This window comes from Pinus tabuliformis, chromosome J, assembly GCF_031772625.1.
Source record: "Pinus tabuliformis cultivar Carrire ecotype Pingquan chromosome J, CPIR1, whole genome shotgun sequence".
Taxonomy (NCBI): Eukaryota; Viridiplantae; Streptophyta; class Pinopsida; order Pinales; family Pinaceae; genus Pinus; species Pinus tabuliformis.
The window spans coordinates 1,553,720,998-1,553,742,537 of record NC_142295.1 but is presented as its reverse complement, the minus strand read 5'-3'; the positions used below and the strand labels follow the sequence as shown (position 1 = coordinate 1,553,742,537).

The 21,540-nt window shown below is 36.1% G+C and overlaps 1 protein-coding gene across 1 annotated transcript in view; it reads right to left on the bottom strand.

The window, feature by feature from the left end:
* The window catches only part of LOC149233418 (Tetratricopeptide repeat (TPR)-like superfamily protein), a 76,510-nt gene extending 60,261 nt beyond the window's left edge, over positions 1–16,249 (bottom strand). Inside the window, exon 1 of the mRNA XM_089379749.1 lies at positions 15,246–16,249. Coding sequence (XP_089235875.1) covers positions 15,246–15,872 — 627 coding nt within the window. The 5' untranslated portion in view covers positions 15,873–16,249. The remainder of the gene's footprint in view (positions 1–15,245) is intronic.
* Positions 16,250–21,540: the final 5,291 nt, after the last annotated feature.

Sequence of the window (21,540 nt, the reverse complement as noted above, 5' to 3'; positions counted from 1 at the left end):
AACTCACACAAGCACCAACCTGTGCTCTCTACTGCTTTGTCTTACCAACTCGTGCTCACAAGACAATGATCAAATTGTGCCTCTGTTCCTCCTTATAAGCACTTTGATTAAGCTATTACTAGCAAGTTCTATTTGAAGAAAGTCAAACTGTTGATTGACTAGTTAACAAAAGCTCATTGGTTGTGTTAACTCGACCTTCTTATAATTTAGGAGCTTCCCTGCTTTCTTCTGGGGAACCTGCTTTGAAGACCTGTTCTTTCCCACCATGCTCTGCAAGTCCATCATTTCAGTCATAAGTGCCATGTACCTTGTGTACCTCTGTGGTTGCTTCCTCTAGCTGGAAGTGACACTGGAAGATTCAACTCTCTTATGATCTCCCTTAACCAAATCCTCTGCCCACTTGGCTCAAACTCTCCCTATACTGGGAGTCTCTAACTGAGTGGTTGCCTCCACTCGCCCTGGGCTATGCTCCTCATCGTCCTGCTGGTTAACCCAACTGTGAACTAGCTTAGACTCAAACTAAGATATTGATTGAGGCTTCATCTTGAGAGCTATATCCTGCTCAACCACCACTTCTCTACTCTGAGCTCTCCCTGCCTTGTTGCTCAAGGTTGCATCTGTCTCTATGGCTGCATCTGTCTCTACTGACAACTTGTAGAGATTCTTCACCCTCACACCTATTTACTTCTTACATCCAGAAGCTAAGTGTTGAAGGTAAGCCTTACCTCTGCTGAAGATGATATCATATCCCTTGTAGTCAAGGGTAGCTACCAAAACAAGATTCTGCCTCAATCCTGAAACAAGAACATCTCTAAGATGAAGAAGATTACCTGTCTCCCTCTAAAAGTTGACAATACCAACTCCTCTAGCTGCATACTAACCATCATCACCGAGTTCAATATGAACCTGCACATTCTTCTTCTTCAAGTGGCTGAAACTCTTCTTGTTCCCGGTCATTTGGAAGGATGTTCCTTAAACACATCTGGTAGGTACTTTGCCTCCTCTTCTGCTGATCACTGCAACTTTTGCTCCCTTAGAAAGCGTGCATCTCCAACTCCACAATCTGCCACTATCAATGATCACAACGATTCTTGTGTCACTGAACTTTGGCTCACTAGTCTGTCCAACTAGCAGGCCTCTAGCTCCACTAAGAAGTTTTCTCATTGAATCTTCTAGATCTGCCCTCTTATCAGTGGTTTGGCCATCTGCAACCCACTGAACTAGGGTTCCACAACTCTGCCTCCTAACATCTCATTAGTCCTTCAATGATCATTGTACATGAGGACTTCAACGACTACCCACTTGTCAAGCTTTTGGTTGCTCTAGAACGCTATCCCTAGGGCACACAAATCTACCCTGTCACTGTGACACATCAACCCTATTGTCACTCTCCTCGAGGCCTCCAAAATTTCCCACGCTGTACACACAGTCAACTCTTTGACTGATTTAGGGCTTACAAATCAGCCACTAATAGTCCATACACTTATTGTTCTTACACTGCTTCAAATCTCTGTCCAATCACCACTAGGACAGTGTTCCACCTAGCATTATCTCTCCATAAGCTTTGTTGCCCTTGCATATCTAGGTCTCCTTGTCAAATACTTGACAGAATTCAATCATGCATAGACACTCTTTGAGAGATCTTTGCACTTGTGGATCTATGAATGGCTGCCTTTCAAGACAACATTCTTCGTGTGTTGGTCTAGATTTTGTTCACTGCTCTGATACCATGTAGAAAATCCACGAAATTATGCAACTACTAATATAAACAATCTGAAACTAATTTCTTTTCATATAGACACAAAATTTCTCTACTTATTTTGCAGCGGAATAGGAACAAAAATAACAACAATCACACAAGACAAACACAATATTTTTCTAGGGAACCCAAATGGGAAAACCCTCTGCTTGATTATTGATAGAAATTAAGCATTAGATCTCTTACAACTTGTTTCAGTCTGAAACAACCTTGTTTTCCTGCGTTGAACCAGGCTTGAAATCCTTGCAAGATTGCTATCTACGCTCTAGCAAACTCACACAAGCCTCAACACACAAGCACCAACTTGTGCTCTCTATTGCCTTATCTCACCAACTCGTGCTTACAAGACAATGATCAAATTGTGCATTTGTTCCTCCTTATAAGCACTTCGATTAGGATATTACTGGCAAGTTCTATTTGAGGAAAGTCGAGTTATTGATTGACTAGTTAACAAAAGCTCGTTGGTTGTGTTAACTTGTCCTTCCTATAATTTAGGATCCTGACTCAATCAACTTGTCCTTTGCCCAAAATAACTAGCACTAGAAGACAATAGCCTTGGCCTTCCACTAATTAGCACTAGTCAATTGCTTCTTGCACTCCTAACTTTTCGGAATTCGCCCTAAATTTTAGAAACTCATCCTACTTTTTATAAATTAGCTCCTAGCTCATAAGAACCCGTTCATGCTCAAAGAGAAACTTATTGCGGTTCCTTTGATTAAGGCACAAATCAAGGAACCCTTTCTCGCTAGCATTTGCAACAATGTGGTTGTTGTAATTTCCTCTTTCATTTCTTTTCATTTCTCGCAAGTAGACTAGCTTACATTTCCTTTTGTTTCATGCTAATGTCCATGTTATGCTTATGAGACTTTCATGATCTAGTTGCACTCTCTCTCCATTCACTAATGCACATTTGATCTTGAGCTAGTTGGTTATTTTATGCTTTATCTCACTTGACTATCACTACATGCTAAGTTTTACTTGATCATTTACATGTTAATGCTCTCATAGTTTGATCTCATTTCCATGCAAGTATCTTCTTCATGCTAGTTTAATTTCATTTACATGCAAATTTTCTAATTTCCAATTACATGCTCTATAGATAGTTTTGCTTTCATTTGATTTAGATTGCTTACTAACTCATTACAATTTGTCTCATTTCATTTGCAATTTACTTTGAGATTGATCATTTTGGTTCACTAAAATCAACCTCCAACATAAGTTGGTTGTATAGACAAATAGGACACCTTCCTCAATATTCATTTACCCAAGTTGGAGAAAGGTAAACATGTGACTTGGCAGTTCAAGCTCGGCTTAGTCTAGTGTTGGAGCGCTTGCACGTGGGTTGACTTGGTAGACTAGGTGGATACTCATTAATGAAGCTAAGCTTCTCCACTTGAGGCTCCTTGCAACCATCCCTATCCTTACAAGGGTGAAGGTCTAGAGAGGAAGTTTCACCTTAGAATAGGTCTAATAAAATAAACCAAGAGAACTTTACATCACACATTACATCATTGCAATATCTCTTATGTTTATGCTATCTTGAAGTTATCTCATGCCATAGTTGATCAAGTTTCATTTTCAAGCATTATTTACCTTCAAGTAGCATTTTACACTTGCAAGTATTTTAAATTTACTTTCAAGCATTTACATTCTTGTACTTGAAATATTTTCATTTGAAGCTCATTTGCTTATCTTGAAGTATCTCTTATTTTATTGATGCAATTTTACTTTCAAGTATATTTCATGTGAGCAAATCTTACTTTCAAGTACAATTGTATCTCAAGCATTTTACTTGCTATCTTTTTCACTTGCATGTTCTTACTTTACAAGTACTATTTCTTCCCTTGAGCATTTCATTTTGCAAGTTTACTTATTTGGCACTGGTCTCATCATTTTATTTCTTGCAAAGTATCCTTCATATTGGTATCATTGCTTTATATATTTGTTCATCTCTATATGCTCATGGTGATCTTATTTACTTGTTGAAGTATTTACATGGTTCAAGTGGTTTATTGTAAATTTGCAATTTGATGGTTGATGTATCTCTTGGCTAACTTATCATTTATCTCCTAGAACTTGCTTAGTGTAGCACTAACCAAGCCTTAGATTTTCCTTAGGGTCTACCCCCCTTGGCTTCGACTAGGAGAGAGCCTAGACGAAGGAGTTGGGAATTGGGTGACAGCCCCAACTCACAGCTTGCCCCCAAGGCCACACCAAGTGGAGTTAGGGATTTTCTCCACACTAACCTTAGGTGTGGATTTAGGCGGCAAGAACTACTTTCTTCATAATGATGTATTCTGATTCCTACGAAAAATCAGGTTTGCAATTTTGATAGAGAGTTCAGTTTTATCTTTTCCTAGGTAGGTAGATTACATATCAGACTAGGACTATTACCATGTGATGAAGAATTTTAACAAGAATTTATCTGAGCATATGGTGAACCTCAATTCGACATTGGCCATGATGTTCAATGAATCTAAAGTCTCCATCAAATTTCATCCCATCAATTATTGGAAGGAACAACTAAAATAGTGGAAGTACCTGTGATAGAAGTTCAACAAGATAGTAGGTGCCTACATTCAAGAATTCAAACACTAAACCATTCAGCTCAAAGTGATGGATGAGGAAGCAAAGCTAGTCACCAAGTCCATTAGTGCACTGATAACACCAATTCAAAAGGAACCTGAGATGTTTGACAGTTGGAAGGAGCCTAATAATATTGCTCGCACTAACCCCAGACATGGAAAGAATATCGTTGCAAGAGATGGGAAACAAAGGAAGACATTCAATTGGACTGTACAACAGAAGACTCATTCCAAATTGCCAAAAGAAGGACAAAGCAAAGAAGAAGATTGTTTCCATTTGCAATTATTGCAAGCACAGAGGACATTCTAAGAATGAATGTTGGGACTGTTGACCACTCAAGTGTCAACTACCCCATGTCAGAGTATACTTTTGAGCATGCCATCATGGTCAAAACAATTAGAATTTTTTCAGATTTCATCATCTTCATGCAACTTCTGGTCATCATGTTGTAATCCAAATTTTGTAGCCCTACAGGGTCATGATGTAAAAATAATTCTAGTATGTTGTATATAAAACCATATAACACATCTATGTAGCTTAAGAAATTTTGCTAGAGACTTTTCACTCTAGGGAGTTTTTATTCCTTAGCTCTTTGTTTGTGTATTTCAACACTTACAATCAGTTAAGTTTTTCTCCCAAATATACCCCAAAACTAGAGTGAGGCTTGATGGTAAAGTCTTAAGTGAATCCTAGTGTATAGAGTCAATGTAAAATGTCATACTAGATCATATATAAAGTTTCACAGAATTTGGTTGTGTCTAGGGGTCAGTTTTTAATTGTCAAAATTCCCTTGCTGAACGGAATTCTTATGTAGTATTATGCTCTTCTTCTAATCTCCACCGTCGATTTTTTATTTTTGAGGAAAAATTCGAATTTATCTTAAAAACCATTTTTTATTAAGCCAAAAATTAATATTTTGGAGTAATTTCCTCAAAAATTTGACTTTGACTTAACCACCAAGGTCCAAGGGCTCAAAATTCCTTAAAATATTCATTTTTCCCTTGGTGGAAGACCTCTAAAAATTAATTTCTTTTTGACCCATGATTTTTTTATTATTTTCCACTTAGAAAGAATTTAATTCTTCTCAAATTATTTTTGACTCAAAATTAATTAATTTTCTAGCTTAAGATTTTTATATAATTTTGCTAGAAAAATTAATTAATTGACTAGAGGGGATTAATTATTTTTTCCACCCTCAAATGTTTTAGCCATGGTGTCTAATTATGATTAACCATGACCTAAAATATTTTTTACATCAAATTATTACAACATCAACCCTTGGAAGGGGAAAACACCTTTAGTCATAGACCCTCAAGACATTACCCAATTTTGCAACACAATATGATCTATTATGAAACCAAGTGGTTTATAATAAAATAATTTAGCCATGGTGTCTACAGTCTAACTATGAGTAACCATGCACTAGAATTATTCCTAAACACACTTTTACATAAACTCTATAAACACTAGAACTTACCTAAAACATTGCCAACAAATTCCACCCTAGCTTTAACGTTATAACTAAAAGAAAAACTCTGTTGATTATCCGCGTTTACAAACACACATAATTCAGGGATGTTAAAAAACTTCCTAGGATGAAATCTTTTGACAAAAATCATAGGCTTACATAGGTGCAATTACATGACTCAATGGTCACACTAGCATCATTTATAATAAACTTTGCAGAAATTAGGTTTACAATGATATAAATGGGAGTTGAATGATGACAATGATTTGAAAAAAATTGATTTGTTGCTTTGTACTATGCTTCTTGGACTGTTGACAAAGAGTCGTCAACAAGATATATCATATCATTTTGGCTTGAAACTAAAATTCTTAAGGCCTTTTCTCAACAGGATATATCATATCATTTTGGCTTGAAACTAAAATTCTTAAGGCCTTTTCCTTTAGGTCAAGAGCAGAAGGAGACTGTCTCTTTCTTCATCTTGTAGACTTCCTTCACTTGGGACGCTGAGGTTTTGATTTGACAATTTGGTGAAAGGCTGATTCAGATTTGTTTGAGGAAATCCCCTTGTAATTCATTGTAACAGCCTTGTAATTTTCTTCATTCATCTTCTTGTAAATTGAGGAGAGCCATTGGTGCTTATTGTGTAAATTTTGTAGGCCCTCCTTGAGGATCTTGATTCCCTTTCTCTTGTCTAAAAGGGTCTTCTTTTGTAATCACATTAATAAAAAGGATCTTTTCTTTGAGGGAGTTTGGGTTTATCCCCATAACATTCCACCTCCTTAATTAAAGGGAGGACTTCTTGTGGTGACTAACTTCTTAACTTAGTTTAGATCTGATCACTAACTTGTCTCTTGCATCCATTAGATTAGTTTTATGTTCATTGCATTTTGGATCTAATCTCTTGCATTGTTTCACTTAGTCATTGCTAGATCTAAACTTCATTTAATTGCTATTGTGATCTTATTAGCTATTTGATCTAAATTGCACTTGAGTACTTCTTGTCTTAAACTCACTTGTATTTTAGATTTAAAGTAGTAGATCTCATTAGCAATCTCATCTGCCATTGCTTGAAGTAACTACTATGCTTCATTATATAATTCTCACTTGCTCTATTTTTCATAACATATAATAAGTGAAGAAACGCCTTAAGAGCATTTTCTATTAAGGCATTTGAGTTATTTTTCTAACATTTTCATGTAATTGTCATTTCCTTTTTGGCTTTGTTTCATTGAGTAATTTTTACATGCTTCATAAGGGTGGCAAGAGCGGAGGGATCCTCCTAGATCCTAATGGAATAATAAAGGACAGTTTCTCCAGGGGTCTAGGGATTAAAACCAACAAGCAGGCGAAATTCTATGGGCTATATATGGGTTTGCGCAGAGGCATATCAAAAATCATAATTCTGGGAGACTCCTCTTTAGTTATCTGTCAAATGAGGAAAACCTCTCCACCAAAAGATAACACCCTTTATCAATTATATCATCGAATCTAGGGTATTCTCTCTGGTTTCTCTCATGTCTCTTTCTATCACGTTCTCCAACAATTAAATTTTGAAGCTGACTCTTTGGCCAATAAGGCATGTTCGTTAGCAGAAAGCCATATTAACATAAATGGAGAAGAACGTCTTTATCCCATCCCCTATATTATAATGAAGGCATTAAATCTCTATATTCTATCCCCTACCCACTTCATATTGTTTCTATTAAAATTGGTAACTAGGGCCAAACTCCACATGGATCATCTTATTTATGATAGTTGATATTTTTCCTGGATTCCTCTCTCCTAGAGGTGTAGGATTGATCTAAAGATCATCTGATTCCAACATGTAAAAATGAAGATATGAATTTATTTATATTATGGACAAATTGTCAAGGTCGGCCAACAAGCAAAACAGGCATTCAAACCCCCAGCTCATCTTCAATGTTGCATATAAAAGGAGACCTCAAGTCATTTTATCATCATCTCATCTTCACACTTCTCTCTCTCTCTCCTCATTAATTGGGTGCGGATTTCTGGGCCTCTCTCTCTCTCTCCACTCGTCCGAAATTTCAGGAGCGAAATTTCAGGAGAGAATTTTTTGGACAGTTTGACCATGCGTTGACCAACAACGTTGACATGTTTGACTGCGTTTTTGGGTGAGATATTTCTGTTTGGGCAGGCCACATTTCTGGGCACAGAAATCAAGTTCAAGCGTTGACTTTGACTAGCATTAGCTGCAACTAGGGTTGACCGTAGGGTTGGCTATTTGACAAGGTTTGACTGGACTGTTTTGGGCTGTTTTGAGGGTTGGTTCATCTTGTTGTTTGGAGGCCGAAGTTCACTGAAATTAACCAAATTGTTGAGGGTCAAATCTGCCCTGTTGACCCGCGTTGACTTTTCTGGTTAGGGCTCTTTTATCGTTGTTACAAAATATCAGATTTGTAAATTGTATTATCTCTCTCTGTTGAACTATTGAAGACTATAAGAAGATTTGATCAAGGGTTTCCCCACATTGAGGTTTGTCCTTGGCTAGAGCCACATCTTGTGTCCTCTTGTCTTGGCTTGTCTTCTACTGTTTATATTTATGTTCTATCTGCATTTTACTATCATGTTGATGTGATTGCTAATATGAATATTGGTACTGGGCTATTAAAGAAATTGAAGTAAAATTGCTCTAAAGCATAGAACATACCATTTTGCCTAAAATTAACAGTCTCCCTATGTATTCCTACCCTCCTTCCCCGCTGCCCCTCCCTCTATAATTATTGTATGCTTTATGATTCAACCTTCCCCTCTCACCTCATATCTCCCCTCCTAACAGTGCACCTCTGACGAAATGGAACTCTGCATGCTCCCTCTAGAAGCCCGGCGTCACCCTCTCGTGGATGTAGTTTGCAGTACATGTCCTGCCACAATCTTTCTTGCTTCATCTGTGCGATTTGGTAATTCTCAAGTTCTTGCCTTAATGGTCTGCGTGGGAAGTGGTGTTGGTAGCATGCCGATGGATTTCACTCAGAAGAAATGGGAATTTCCAACGGTGCATATCGTTTGAAGCAAATTCGGGTTCCTTGGATATTTGAATGTCATGATTGGACCATTAATGAGGATTTGCAGTGCTCCAATCGGGATGGACTTAAACACAGGTGGGGTTCCCTTGTTTATCTGTAGCTCTGAGCATCCCAAAATATAGTGGTTTGTTCTTTTCTTCTGGTATCGCTATAAATTCAACAGTTCTATTCAGAGGTCGATTTTCACTTCTGAGTTCCTTGGTCGCCTACCAGAAGGTCTCCTCTTTCCTTCTATTTCAACAATTAGATGTTCTCTCTTTCTTTCGGCAGGTTGGAACGTCCCGATGTCTGTTGACATTTTGGGAAGAATTCTCTGGTCTACCCCAATTTTCCTCCTACAAATTCGAGATAGGGGAATCGGTATTATCTGGAGTTGTTGGAAATCCAAGGCCCCTACTTGGAAGACTAATTTTGTTATTGAATTTCAAGAACGTTTGCACAGAGATCATCCTTCTGCTTGGGTTTCATCAGTCGGTCATTCAATCTTGCTTCCCGTCTGTTGGAACACCTCGGTATCAGTTGATAACTTACGAAGAATTCTCAAGTCCGATCCTGCAGTCCCTCTTCATCACTTCGCTGGGGAAATTGGATGAGCGCCTATCATCTCATCAAGTCCCTCAATGGATTCCAGTTCGACTTCTTAGACTCCATGGCCTCTGTGTGCAACCATTGCAAGATAGCGCATGAAGCTATGAACTAAAAAATTTCTGATTTAAACGTGAGGTTATATCCACAAAAGGCAGATGAAGGTAATTTGTGGGAATTTGTTGGATCTCTGTCGTAGAACATTGCCAGACTTGAAGATGAAATTGATGCCCTTCGAGGCATCATAAATGGTCTCAGTTTGCAATGTGCGAAGCCAACTCAGCTAGTCATCAACCAGTTTCATGGCCCAGATCTTAACCAGACTCTCTCTCCATCTGACTAGTTTTAGTATGCGATGTTTCAAATGTATTAGGCTCTTCTTGCAATTTTGTCGTATTTTTTCTACACGACTTGTTTCTGTTTTGTTTATCTCTGGGAATTTTGGTTTCTTAGTTGGGAATGGGTCCATAGTTGTCATAGGCACTTTTGAAGTATCAAACTATGATGCAGCGATGTAAATTTCCCAGTTTTTGTCGTGGCCAGGTACGGATTTAATATAAATCCTACTCATTTTTGTTTTAAAAAAACCTTTAAATGTTTCATTGAATCATTGTTATAAGTTGATCTCATTGTGATTTTGTGTTATAAGTAATCTTATCATAAGTGGATTGGTATTTCCTTTTTTGAAGCATCTTGTTCTAATTGTCTCTCATTGAAACATTGCATTTGCATTTCATTTGCATATTAGATCTAGGTTTGCATCTCTAAAATTTACCTCCAAGCATAAGCTTGGTTGATAGAAATTTTAGGACCAACTTCCCTAACTTTCATTCAATTTGATAAATTTGAGTTTGGAGTAAGGTTAAAACACGTGACCTCGCAATTCTCTTGCAGTTGAGCCCTTGTAGGAATGAAGGCACGTGGATTGTCAAGGAGGCTAGGTGGGTATCGTTAATGATGGACTAAGTGCCTCCTCGACCTATCCTTCTTGCAATTCACCCCAGTCCTTACCAAGTTTTGAGAAATTGAGGGGAAGTTCTCACCATAGATTAGGCATATAATTTAAAATCAACCAAAATCCTTGCATCACACATAGTCTAATCTTGCATTCATTCATCTAGCATTGCTTCATCTTGCATTTGTTGATTTGTGAACATTCCATCTTACTTGCAATAGTGCACTGTATCGCTCTTATACTTGTCATTTGAATTACTTGCTCATTGACCTTTGATATTGTTCTATCTTTTTGAGCATCTCTTCAAAGTACAAGTTTCATTTATCTTGCAAGTTCTATCTCACTACTCATATTTCAATATTGTGTTATCTCTTGTACTAACGCTTGTCTTGCAGCATTGCCATCCTTGTAGCTTGGAGTATCATCTTCTGCAAGTATTATAATTTTAATTGAGCATTATATAAAGGCACTGGTCTCTCACATTTTACTTTGTTGAATGCCATATCGATTTTCAAGTTACACTGAGTGGTAATTTCCTTGTCCTTGATCTCCTAGAACTTGTTGTTTTCAACAAGTTTTCCTTTCATAATCATCTTTAAGGACTACCCCCATAGCTTGCCTAGGAGAGAGTTTAAACGGAAAGAGTTGGGAATAGGTGACAGCCCCTTTTTTGAGCGTTGCGCCTTAAAGACTATACCTTGTGGGGTTGACAACTTTTCCCACACTTAGGTGTACATCTTAGGCGACAACAAGGACTACATCCATAGAAGCACCAGAGATTGAGTACATCATAGCAGGGAGAAATGTAGATATGAATACTTGACAATACAACATAAGGTAGTTCTACATCCTAGTCATGAATACTTGACAATACAACATAAGGTAGTTCTACATCCTAGTCATGCCAAGTACAAGAATTTGATTCTCCATTAAGATCCTGACAAAGGAGCTTGTGATTTCAGTAAGGAACTTGTGACCACAATATTTGATAGCAGTAGCCAACTAAATATCACCTTAGAAGTTAGTGAAAAGGCACAACTTACCTACAATTGCACACCCTATATGCTACACTTTGGGTTGGATTAGAAGAACAAGGACTTACACATCCAATGCAAGTGTAATATAAAGTTTGTTGATTATGTTGATAAAGTGTGGTTTTGATACTAGTCCTTTGGATCATACCTATGGATCATGATGCATTTCAAAGGCACTTAAACCAATATCATTTTTTCAAATGCCAAGCTTACTCAGTGATAGTGCATGAAGATCCAACACTCTTGGTGCTTGGGTCAGCTACAAAAGAACAAAGATTAATCAAAGTCTCGCGGCAGTTTGCTTTGTTGGCCCTACAACAAAAGAAAGAGGCGAAAGTGGCACTCTCCAATTGGGTGAGCAAGGACCCTAAGGCCTCATCACGTGCAAAGCCAATGCAACAAGAGAAGTCAGAAATGCAAAAGAAGTTAGACAAGTTATAAAAGTGTTCCTCAGAGTTGTTCCTGGAACTGCACAAAATACTTCAATGAATTGCAACAAGGATTTGCTCTGCCAAACAAGGTATGAAGATATCAAGAGGTGGATTCAAAAGTTGTTTGACAAGGGCCACATTCAATCCAGCTTATCTCCAGATGGATCCACCATTGCTTTGGTTCCAAAGTAGGATGGCTTATAGAGGATGTGCATGGAATATTGACTCTTAAATAAAGTCATCCTTAAAAACTGATATCCATTGCCATGCATTGATGACATAATAGATAGACTTCAAGGAGCTAAGCATTTTGGTAAGATTAATTCAAATTCACTTGTAAATAAAGTGATTAGGGAAATTAGTTGTACAACAAATAACTAGTAACATAAAATGAGATCTGCCTCATTGTATGCAATGGCCCCATTTGATATAAAGATCATATTTTACATCTCCCATGCATTGTGTATTCGGTCTTTCATATTGACAAACAACACCAAGAAGAAAGAGAAGAACCAAAGATCATCTTTAGTCGGTTAAAAACAAATATTGGTATGTTAACAAAGATGATGACCCTTCTAATGACAAAGAAAGAGGAATGCTCAGTAAATTTCAAGAAAGAAGGAAATTCTCGTCAAGAGGATGCTAAGGGTAAACAGCCTGAAACCTTCTGAATTTGAGAACTTCCTCGTTATCTTCCACCATGCTTTAAGGTGAGGGAGCTATATGCAATCTTTGAAGCAGCAAAGGAGACCCTCGATAATATCATGGGAGACATTCAAAATGCTGTTGAAGGATCAGTTCTATGATATTGGATATCAAGAAGATCCATTTAATTGTGATATTTTCACAAACACAAGAAAAATTGTTCAGGACTACACCACTGAATATAAGAAATCAGCAATCTTGCTAAATCTCAAAGTAGAAGTTCCTCAAACGTTGATCAAAAATTGAGGAGAACTACATGGCTACATCAGAAAGGAATTTACCCTATTTGAAGCAAAGAACCTCAATGATGCTGGTAAGAAGGCTCTATTTATTGAGTACAAGAACAGAAAACCAGCAGTAAGTGGGGAAATGGAAAACCAAGGAAAGGTACCTAACATCAAAAATCTTCTAAGCAAACGAACAGAAATAGGACTTTCACCACTGCTCAGTGACTCAAAAGACAACACCAGGAATCACTGCAATCATTGCAGTATTGATTTATGGGAACACTGAGAAGTAATGCTGGAAATTACACCTGAAATTACATCCTACAATTTGGAAGAAAACATCTACGAGAATGTTGAGGGACAAAACTGGAAAGTTTCCAGAAGAGAATATAGCTTGTATGAGTGCAGAAACCACCAACTAAATAGGACACATTATTTAATCCATTGTCACATATTTAAAGGTATATGTCACCTTTTGAGGTGTTTTGGGATAAGGACACAATGTTGAGGTCTTCTCTACAGATTTAGAGGCTAGCTCTTTCCTTATTGAGATGACAAGTGGCATTGTGGGCCTATTTTATTCACTCAAAGGGAAAAAAGGAGGATACTAGGGTCTTTTGTAACGAAATATTATTTTATTAATCAGGTTTTAATTTGAATGTTATAAATAGAAAAGAGGATTCACTTGCTAAAGTCACGGTTGGAGTTGTGGCAGTTCCTCTCCAAGCTTAGTTGAAAATCCTTTAGGAGAATGCAATTAAGGGACAAATGCAATGTGAGGTTTTCCCTCTATGTTTCTCTTTTATCGATGACTAGGTTTTTTGCAAGGATTGCCATTGTTTTTCCAACTGATATAAGCTTTGAAGAAGGGCAGTCTTGCTCCAATAAGAGGACGTTAGGGTTTAGGTTTTGCTAATGGCAAATATCTTGAATACTGGCAATAATTCTAGACCTTGCTTTAGCATATCACAGCACTTGCACTTGCAACGATTATATCAGATCCAGTGCTAAAAAAGGAATGGATGTTTTTACTTTGAGACGAATTACAAGAAGTGGGCCAAATGACTTCATTCAAAATTTTCAGTCGACAGTTTAATGGTTGGAATATTGTCTTAAGGCTATACTATTTAAGGGCAGATTCAGTTTAAGGCAGAATCAAGAGAGTAATGCTTCACTTGGAATTATTTGTATAGCATTTTAGATTTTTTGGTTTTCATTCATTTGCAATCACTATTTCTTATGATAACACTGATATATGCCATACTTTGAAATATTATCTCATTGCTTATATTGTGATCATACACACGTACTAAGACAATGTTTCAAATTGATAACCACAACTGCTCACAACCTAACACTTTGATAAGCGCTATTTGAGCGTGTCAATACCCACTGCTTCTAGAGATATTGGATATGACTCAAATTCACTGCATTCTTGTGAATAAGATCACTCTCTTAAGGAGTAATACGTGAAGCAAAAATGATTTATCACAAAATCTGAATAACATTATGCTTATGGTCTTCAGTTGCAATTTTTGAATGGTATTTAAAATTGGACTCTATGGATTACTTGTTGCAATTTCCATACGTGAATGGTCTCTATCTAAACAGGGGTTTTAGATTCAGCATTACCTTGTGACTCGAATCAATCTAATTTTGTAACAAATTAAGCATCACTTGGGATGCTTCACACTTGTTCTCAACATTAATCTACATTTTGTAATCATTTAAGCATCACTTTGGGATTACTTCACACTTGTTCTCAACATTAATCTACTTGTTTGTAACCATTTAAGCATTCACTTCGGGGTATTTCACACTTGATCTCAACATTAGTAATAGCATTAAAAGGATAATGTGACATTCACTTCTCCTTTTGGGATTAATTCAACAATTTACTTGCAAATTCTCACATCTTTGAGGAATGAATCGATTTGATTGAGTTAAGCATAAGAGTGGTCAATTCATGCTAGTATTTTCCAATTTCTCTCCCAACAATATAAGTTTAAATTGATCATACGGATTCCCCCTGGGATAGGCAGTCTCCTTGGTCGGGCAAGGCCACCAAGGTGACAGTGAGTGGCTTGCCTATAATGCGTCTAGGCTCTCCCATTGAGGTTAGGACTTTTCCTCCTAGGTGATATTTTGAGTGGTAACAGTGAGTTTGGGTGATATTTATGAGTTAAACTTTAAAGAATAAGTCGAGACTGATTCAGATTCAGCTGATTAGACTCTGTTACCTCTTAAAACATAGTCAAACTCCCGACTCCACTTGGACTGCGAAGAGTCTGATAACACTGCCAAGAAGCTTCGTATGGCATAAATTGCAGAGCAGTAAAGGCATTAGTGGACTGAGAAGAAAATCTAATACAGATCAACTTGGTTAATAATTTACTCAGTCCATCTATATTTAAGAAGCACATCTATAATAATTGAAAAGCCACTGACCTTGAAGAAGAGGGGATGGTTGAGGTTCTGTTCCTCCATCTGTTTGAGGACTGCAAGCCAATCTACTCTTTTGGGCTTCATTATTCTCACCCACTTCATGATTAATTCAGATGGATCATCCTTTTCTGATAAACAAATTATATGTTTCATCAAGGCCTTGCTCCTTCCAGACAACTTTGGAGGCAGAGCTTCTATGAGCTTTTTTTGCGCCTTATCCAATCCATTGTCGTCTACATCAGCCCACCTCAATCCCTTGCCCTTTACTTGCTGGTTGTCTTTATCTCCCCCAACATCAGAATCTGATTCGTCCTCTGCATCTTCAACCTCAACTTCATAATACTTTTCTTCTTCGGTTGTCGCTGTTGCTGTCGTTAATGGGTGTCCGTGGCAACAAGGTCGGAGTGCAGAGAATCGAGAATGTAATATTCTGGGAGGCCCTCCAATAGACCACTGTGAAGAAACAATGACCTTGCATTGAGAAAAATCTGCATTTATTCTTTTTCTTCTTGTGCTGGAGAAGATGATGGAAGGCAAGGAAGAGTGCGGCGGGTGTGTAAGAACTCGTTTGGGACAAAATGCTTGTGTTTGAGGGAAAAAAATTACTTCCATTAATACAGTGATGTACATGAAACAAGCAGTTTATTTGTGCCACATTTTGACATAAACCTTGCACCAAGCAAAATTAAATTGTGCCGCCTAGCGTTGCACTTACAACCCCCTGTTCTAACTCTAACTTCCTGGAAAATTTGCTGCGGAACTTCGATGCTCCTCTCTTATCCGTGTAATTCCCTGCCAGCCTCAGTAAATAACCCAATCTTGAGCTCTATTTGATTTTCAAAGACGTGGTTCCATGGTCAGAAGACCATGTGCCGGCTTCAATGCCGAAAGTTGTTGCCGAACTTCTTTCCTTTCAGAACAGTGCGTCGCAACCCCGCTGTTGTTGGATACAGCGTCAGAAGGCTGGTTGGAAAGTGCGGCCGGATCCAACCGCATGATTATTGTGATTTGCCTAATTTAAAATAAATAAATAAAACACAAATTAGCCCGGCCCGGAAAATAATTGAAATTTTGAGGTTGCGATTATGAAAATTTTGGTGGTTTGTATTTGATTATTACATGTTTAATAAATTATATTAAGATACATGGGTTTAAAAATTCATTTTTATTTGGGTTTATTAGATTTGGCAAGTTTATAAAATATAAAGTAAAATGTAAGTATAAAATATAAAGTAAAATGTAATGTAAATGTGAGTACAAGATTTCATATTAAATTTTGATGTTAATATGTTGTTCGGCATGAAGACTTACTTAGGTGATCAGAACTTCCTTATCTGATTATAGTGATTATAGTGATAATTGTTAGAATCATAATACCAATTTTCAATTCCCAAAAAAAATTGGTTTTTTATTAACTTTTATATGAAGTTAATTTATTAGGGGAATTAACTTGTAAATTGGATTTGGATTATTAGATGATTTTTGAATAATATAAATAATCATTGGGCTTAGTTGATAGGTGAATTTAAGTTAGCTTTTCATTTGTGAAGTTAACTTATTAGGAAAGTAATTTGTGAATTGGATTTTGATCATTGAATGATTTGTTAAATAAAGAAATTTTTATTAGGTTTTAGTTGAGAAAAATGACTTTTCATTCAACGTTATTATGGAATGGGTTTTGATTATGAGATTCTTAGTAAATTATATGAAGATATATGTGGATTTAAAGAATCATCTTTATTTGAATTTAGTAACATATCTGCTTTTTTATTAATTTTTGTATGGGATTCATTCATTCTAAAATGAATTGTGAATAATAAGAATTTTTTATTATGAGTTTTGATTATGAGATCCTTAGTAAATTATATGAAGATATATGGGTTTAAAGAATCGTCTCTATTTGAATTTAGTAACATATGTGCTTTTTAATTAATTTTTGTATGGGATTGAATTCTAAGATGAATTGTGAATAATAAGAATTTTCATTGGGATTGGGTTTGATAAAGTTTATACAATGTTAATAAGATAGAATTTTAGATGATTTGTGAATAATATAAATTTTCATTGGGGTTAGTTGGTAGTAGTGAATTTAAGTTAACTTTTTATTTGTGAGGTATTATTACTCATGTGGGAAATTTATTTGTGGATTGGCTTTTGATTTTTGAATGATTTGTTAATTAAAGGAATTTCCATTTGGTTTTGGTGGAGAAAATGATTTTTCATTCAAGGTTGATTCATTATGAGAATTGACTTATGAGTTGGATTTTGATTATGGGATGCTTAGTAAATAATATGAAGATATATGTGTTTAAAGAATCATTTCTTTTTAGGTTTAGCAAAATGTGTGTTTTTTATTAACTTTTGTATGGGGTTGAGAATAATCATCCTAAATCTATCTTAATTTCGGATCTATCAAGTGCCAAGAGGTATCAAATCTCTTTTACCCTAAAAGAGGTTTGTACCTCAAGAGATTTGATCCGTCACTTGGTAGATTCGGGGTTAAGATGGATCTAAGTTGGTTTAATTATTAATTATTAATTATCATTATCATTATTAATTTTATTTTTTATCTTCTTATTTTTTTAAATTTTTTTATTTTTATTTTTTTATGTAATTTGATTGAAGGAGAACATTTGAATTTATAATTATAATTGATAATTTTATTTATTTTATCTATTTTATTTTATTTTTATTTTTATGTAATTTGACTAAGTCAAAATGTTTACATAGAATAATAGGACAGAAAGTTACAAATTTGAATTAATAATTATAATTGAAAATTTTATTTATTTTATTTTATTTTTATTTTTATGTAATTTGACTAAGTCAAAATGTTTACATAGAATAATAGGACAAAACATTACAACATCTCTTCCATTATGGACTTGTGAGCACCCCTTGGTCCAATAAGAATTTTAATTGGGATTAGTTAATCAGTAATTTTAAGTTAATTTTTCATTTGTGAGGTTGACTCATTTAGGGAATTAAATAATTTTCAAATTTAAGGAATTTCCATTAGGTTTTGGTAGATAGTGGTGGTTTTGAATTCAAGTATGTTGATTCATGTTGAAAATTAACTTTTGGTGTGGGTTTTGATTATGGTATGATTTGTTATCACAATAGAGGCAATGTGGAAATTGAACCTACAATGTCATGATGTTGTTGAAACAGGATCCTATCCAAAGAGACCAGGAGGATAGGTGTTTACAGTTTTGGCATGAGCTCCTAGGTTAATAATCCTCGTAGAAGGAATATTATATGTTGCACGTGCCCTTTTGTGTAGTTTGATTGACAAAGCAAGGTAGGTTGATATCATGATTAGTCAGACTTTAATGGTTGATTGAACAACTCAATTTCAATTTGGTACTCTCCCAATAATACTTCTCAAAGGACAAAAACATCCATTTTCCAAGTCCCCCGGTAATATTTACTTTGAAAGTTCAACATTTGTTTGGATCACAGGAGAGAAAATGAACTATGTGAATTTCCTAGCATCACCTTGACTTTATGACAATTGAAATTTTAACCAACTCTTTAAAAACCTATTGTTTGTACATTTTTCTATGTTAGATACAATTTTAATCAAGATCATTTTTCTTTACCTATTTCTAGGCTATAATGTCGGGTTTTGGTAGAACAGTATCTTGTTACTCTTTAATTAAGGCCCTCTTAGGTGTGAGTCCAAATGAGTAAATCTTACATCATGTGCAAATATTTCCATTTCAAGACTTGTAGTGTTATTTTCCATAGATGGTATATTTTCCATTTTATTAATGTATAGACTTATGTATTTATTAAAATCTTCACTTAATCATATCCACTTTTATAGAACTTTGGATGAAGTAAGTGTAAGTAACACGTGAGTAATGGACAAATCCTACTTTTTCTCTAGCATTGAGGATATATATACTCAAAAAGGATATAAGAGTAAGTTGCATCTAAACCACACTCTAGGGGAGATTTGCCCATTTTAAATAGGGAAGATAAGAACACATGTCTTGTCGGTGTATTTTGGCATGGATTGATGAACTAAAGTTTTAATTTGTTATGATTTGGAAAGAGACTGTTGGAAATACTGAGAGGGGGTGAATCAGTATTTCTTGCTTCAATTAGTATTTTTAACTTTTCATAGCATTAAACATTATTAGCATTAGTTAAACATAAACAATCGTTAACACCATTCAATAATGCATGGAATCAAGACAGTAGACACAAGAGATTTTTAGGTGGAAACCCTTTTGGGAGACCAAGGTCATGGGACATGTATTCCAAGTTGAATGTTGGGCAAACATTATAGTGGGCATCACTTTTGGTTTATTAATGGCTAAGGAAATTGACAAAGGCATTGGAAAAGGAAAAGAGACAATAATTGACATTTAATTATGAGAAATAAAGGAAAATAGGAGAAAATGAAGGTGAAGTGACACAAATTTGCATGCTAAGGAAATTAGAGGGAAAATGTAGGAAAATTAAGAAAATAGAGACATCAATAATAAAAAGGCATCATAGAATTAGTTCGCAACTTTTGTCAGTTTCAACTTGGGTTAAGTGAGAAAGAAAGATAGAGAGAGCTCCAAGAGGAGAAAGCAAGCAAACAAGGAAAGGAAGGAAAAGGAGAGCAAAGGAGAGCCAAAGAAAGCAAAGGAAAGCAAGGAGAAGGTTGGATCGCTAGCGTCAGCAAGAAGATTTTGCAGGTAATAGATTGCATGTGTAATTTCCTAGATGAGGTGTGAATGCATGGTTCATGCATTTGTTTATTTGGTTTATTTGTTGTCATTGGCACTGGTTTTGTCGGGTTTGACAGTGGTTTCAGCCTTGCCTTGCCATTTCTTGGGTAGCCATGGTGTGATGGGATTCATTTCTTGGTTGAGCTATAGATTGCCTTTAGGTTTTGGAACCGGGTGAGGTGGTCTCGGGAAAATTCCCAAGGGTTGGGGGTGGATATAGTTTTCTTCGGGAAGCCCTCGACAAGTGGGTGGAGACAAGTGAATTCCTCAAGGTATGGTGAAGGAATTCGGAGGCATCCAAGCTTGGTTTGGTTATGTGATCTCGGGACCGGTTTAGGTGATATCATGGTAGTTTGAGGGTGGAGGTGGTTTAACTTTTGGATTCCCTTAGTTGATTATGTCTTGGTTTATCCCATGAGATTCCACATTCATGCTTAGAATATGGCATGAGGGTGATTGGCTGAAAGAAACTTTTGGTTTAGCCCAATTTATGGTCAGGCAGTACGTGGAAGTCCCTAACTTGGTTGGATTTTGCATATGTTAATAAGAGCTAATTTCACATTATGATCTATGAGCACTTGTACTTGTTATTATGTTGATTTGATGGTTGTTTTGTCATGGTTAATGTTCTGGTTATATGTTGGTTATAAGCATGGTTCTATGATGTGCTCTAGTTATGGCTCTTGTTATGCTTTGATAAGTTATTAAATGGTTGATGAATGCATGGACTAACTAGTGTTGTTGCAACTACTTGAGAGGGCATTAGACCTTCTCAGTGATTTTCATATGAAGTTCAGAGATTTATACTCATATATGCATTCATGTCTTGTAGCTTACATGCTTACCATATGTTTGACGAAATGTTTATCATGTTCTAGGAAGTCTAGTTCAAGTTTGAGTTCAAGTTTGAATGTTTGACATTGTCATCATGTACATTATGAATCTGGAAAGTTATAAGAAGCTTTGGGTAGTGGTATGGGGGCTAGCCTAGAAAAGTGTCTCAAATCTCGTGTCGAGAAGTGTAGCAAGAAAGGCTCAATTTGACTTAGCCTTAGTCAAATTGAGTAAATTTGAAATCTCCACATCGACAAAAAACTTAGAGGCAGTAACTGAGGTGACGTGGCTCTTATCACTCAGTTAGCTCAGTAAATTCGATTTGGTGGGCTTGGAGTTCAATTTGCATGTGTTGATTGCTAATTTGTAGTAATTCAGTTTAGTTATTTCTAGTTGTACACAGTTAAACTAGTTCTAACAGTCAATAGACCTAGTTGGAGGTCAGTTGTGTAGTGAGACAACAGTCTAACTCATAGATCATCCAGTTAACTAATCAATCAACCAAAAATAGTTCATGCATGCAAGTAATTCGAATTGCTCAACTGCGGTGGAGATTCCAAGGCAGTGTAACATCAATTGTAGACTAGTTTTAAGTGTACAAGTGTGTTATGAAACCAGCTCAAGAAAAGATAGAAAGATAGATCAACGCCTTAGAATTCAGCCTCTTCGAGGGGGCAACCTCCTTTACATTACATAAATGAACAATTCTTGGATGATTCAAACGACAAAACCTCATT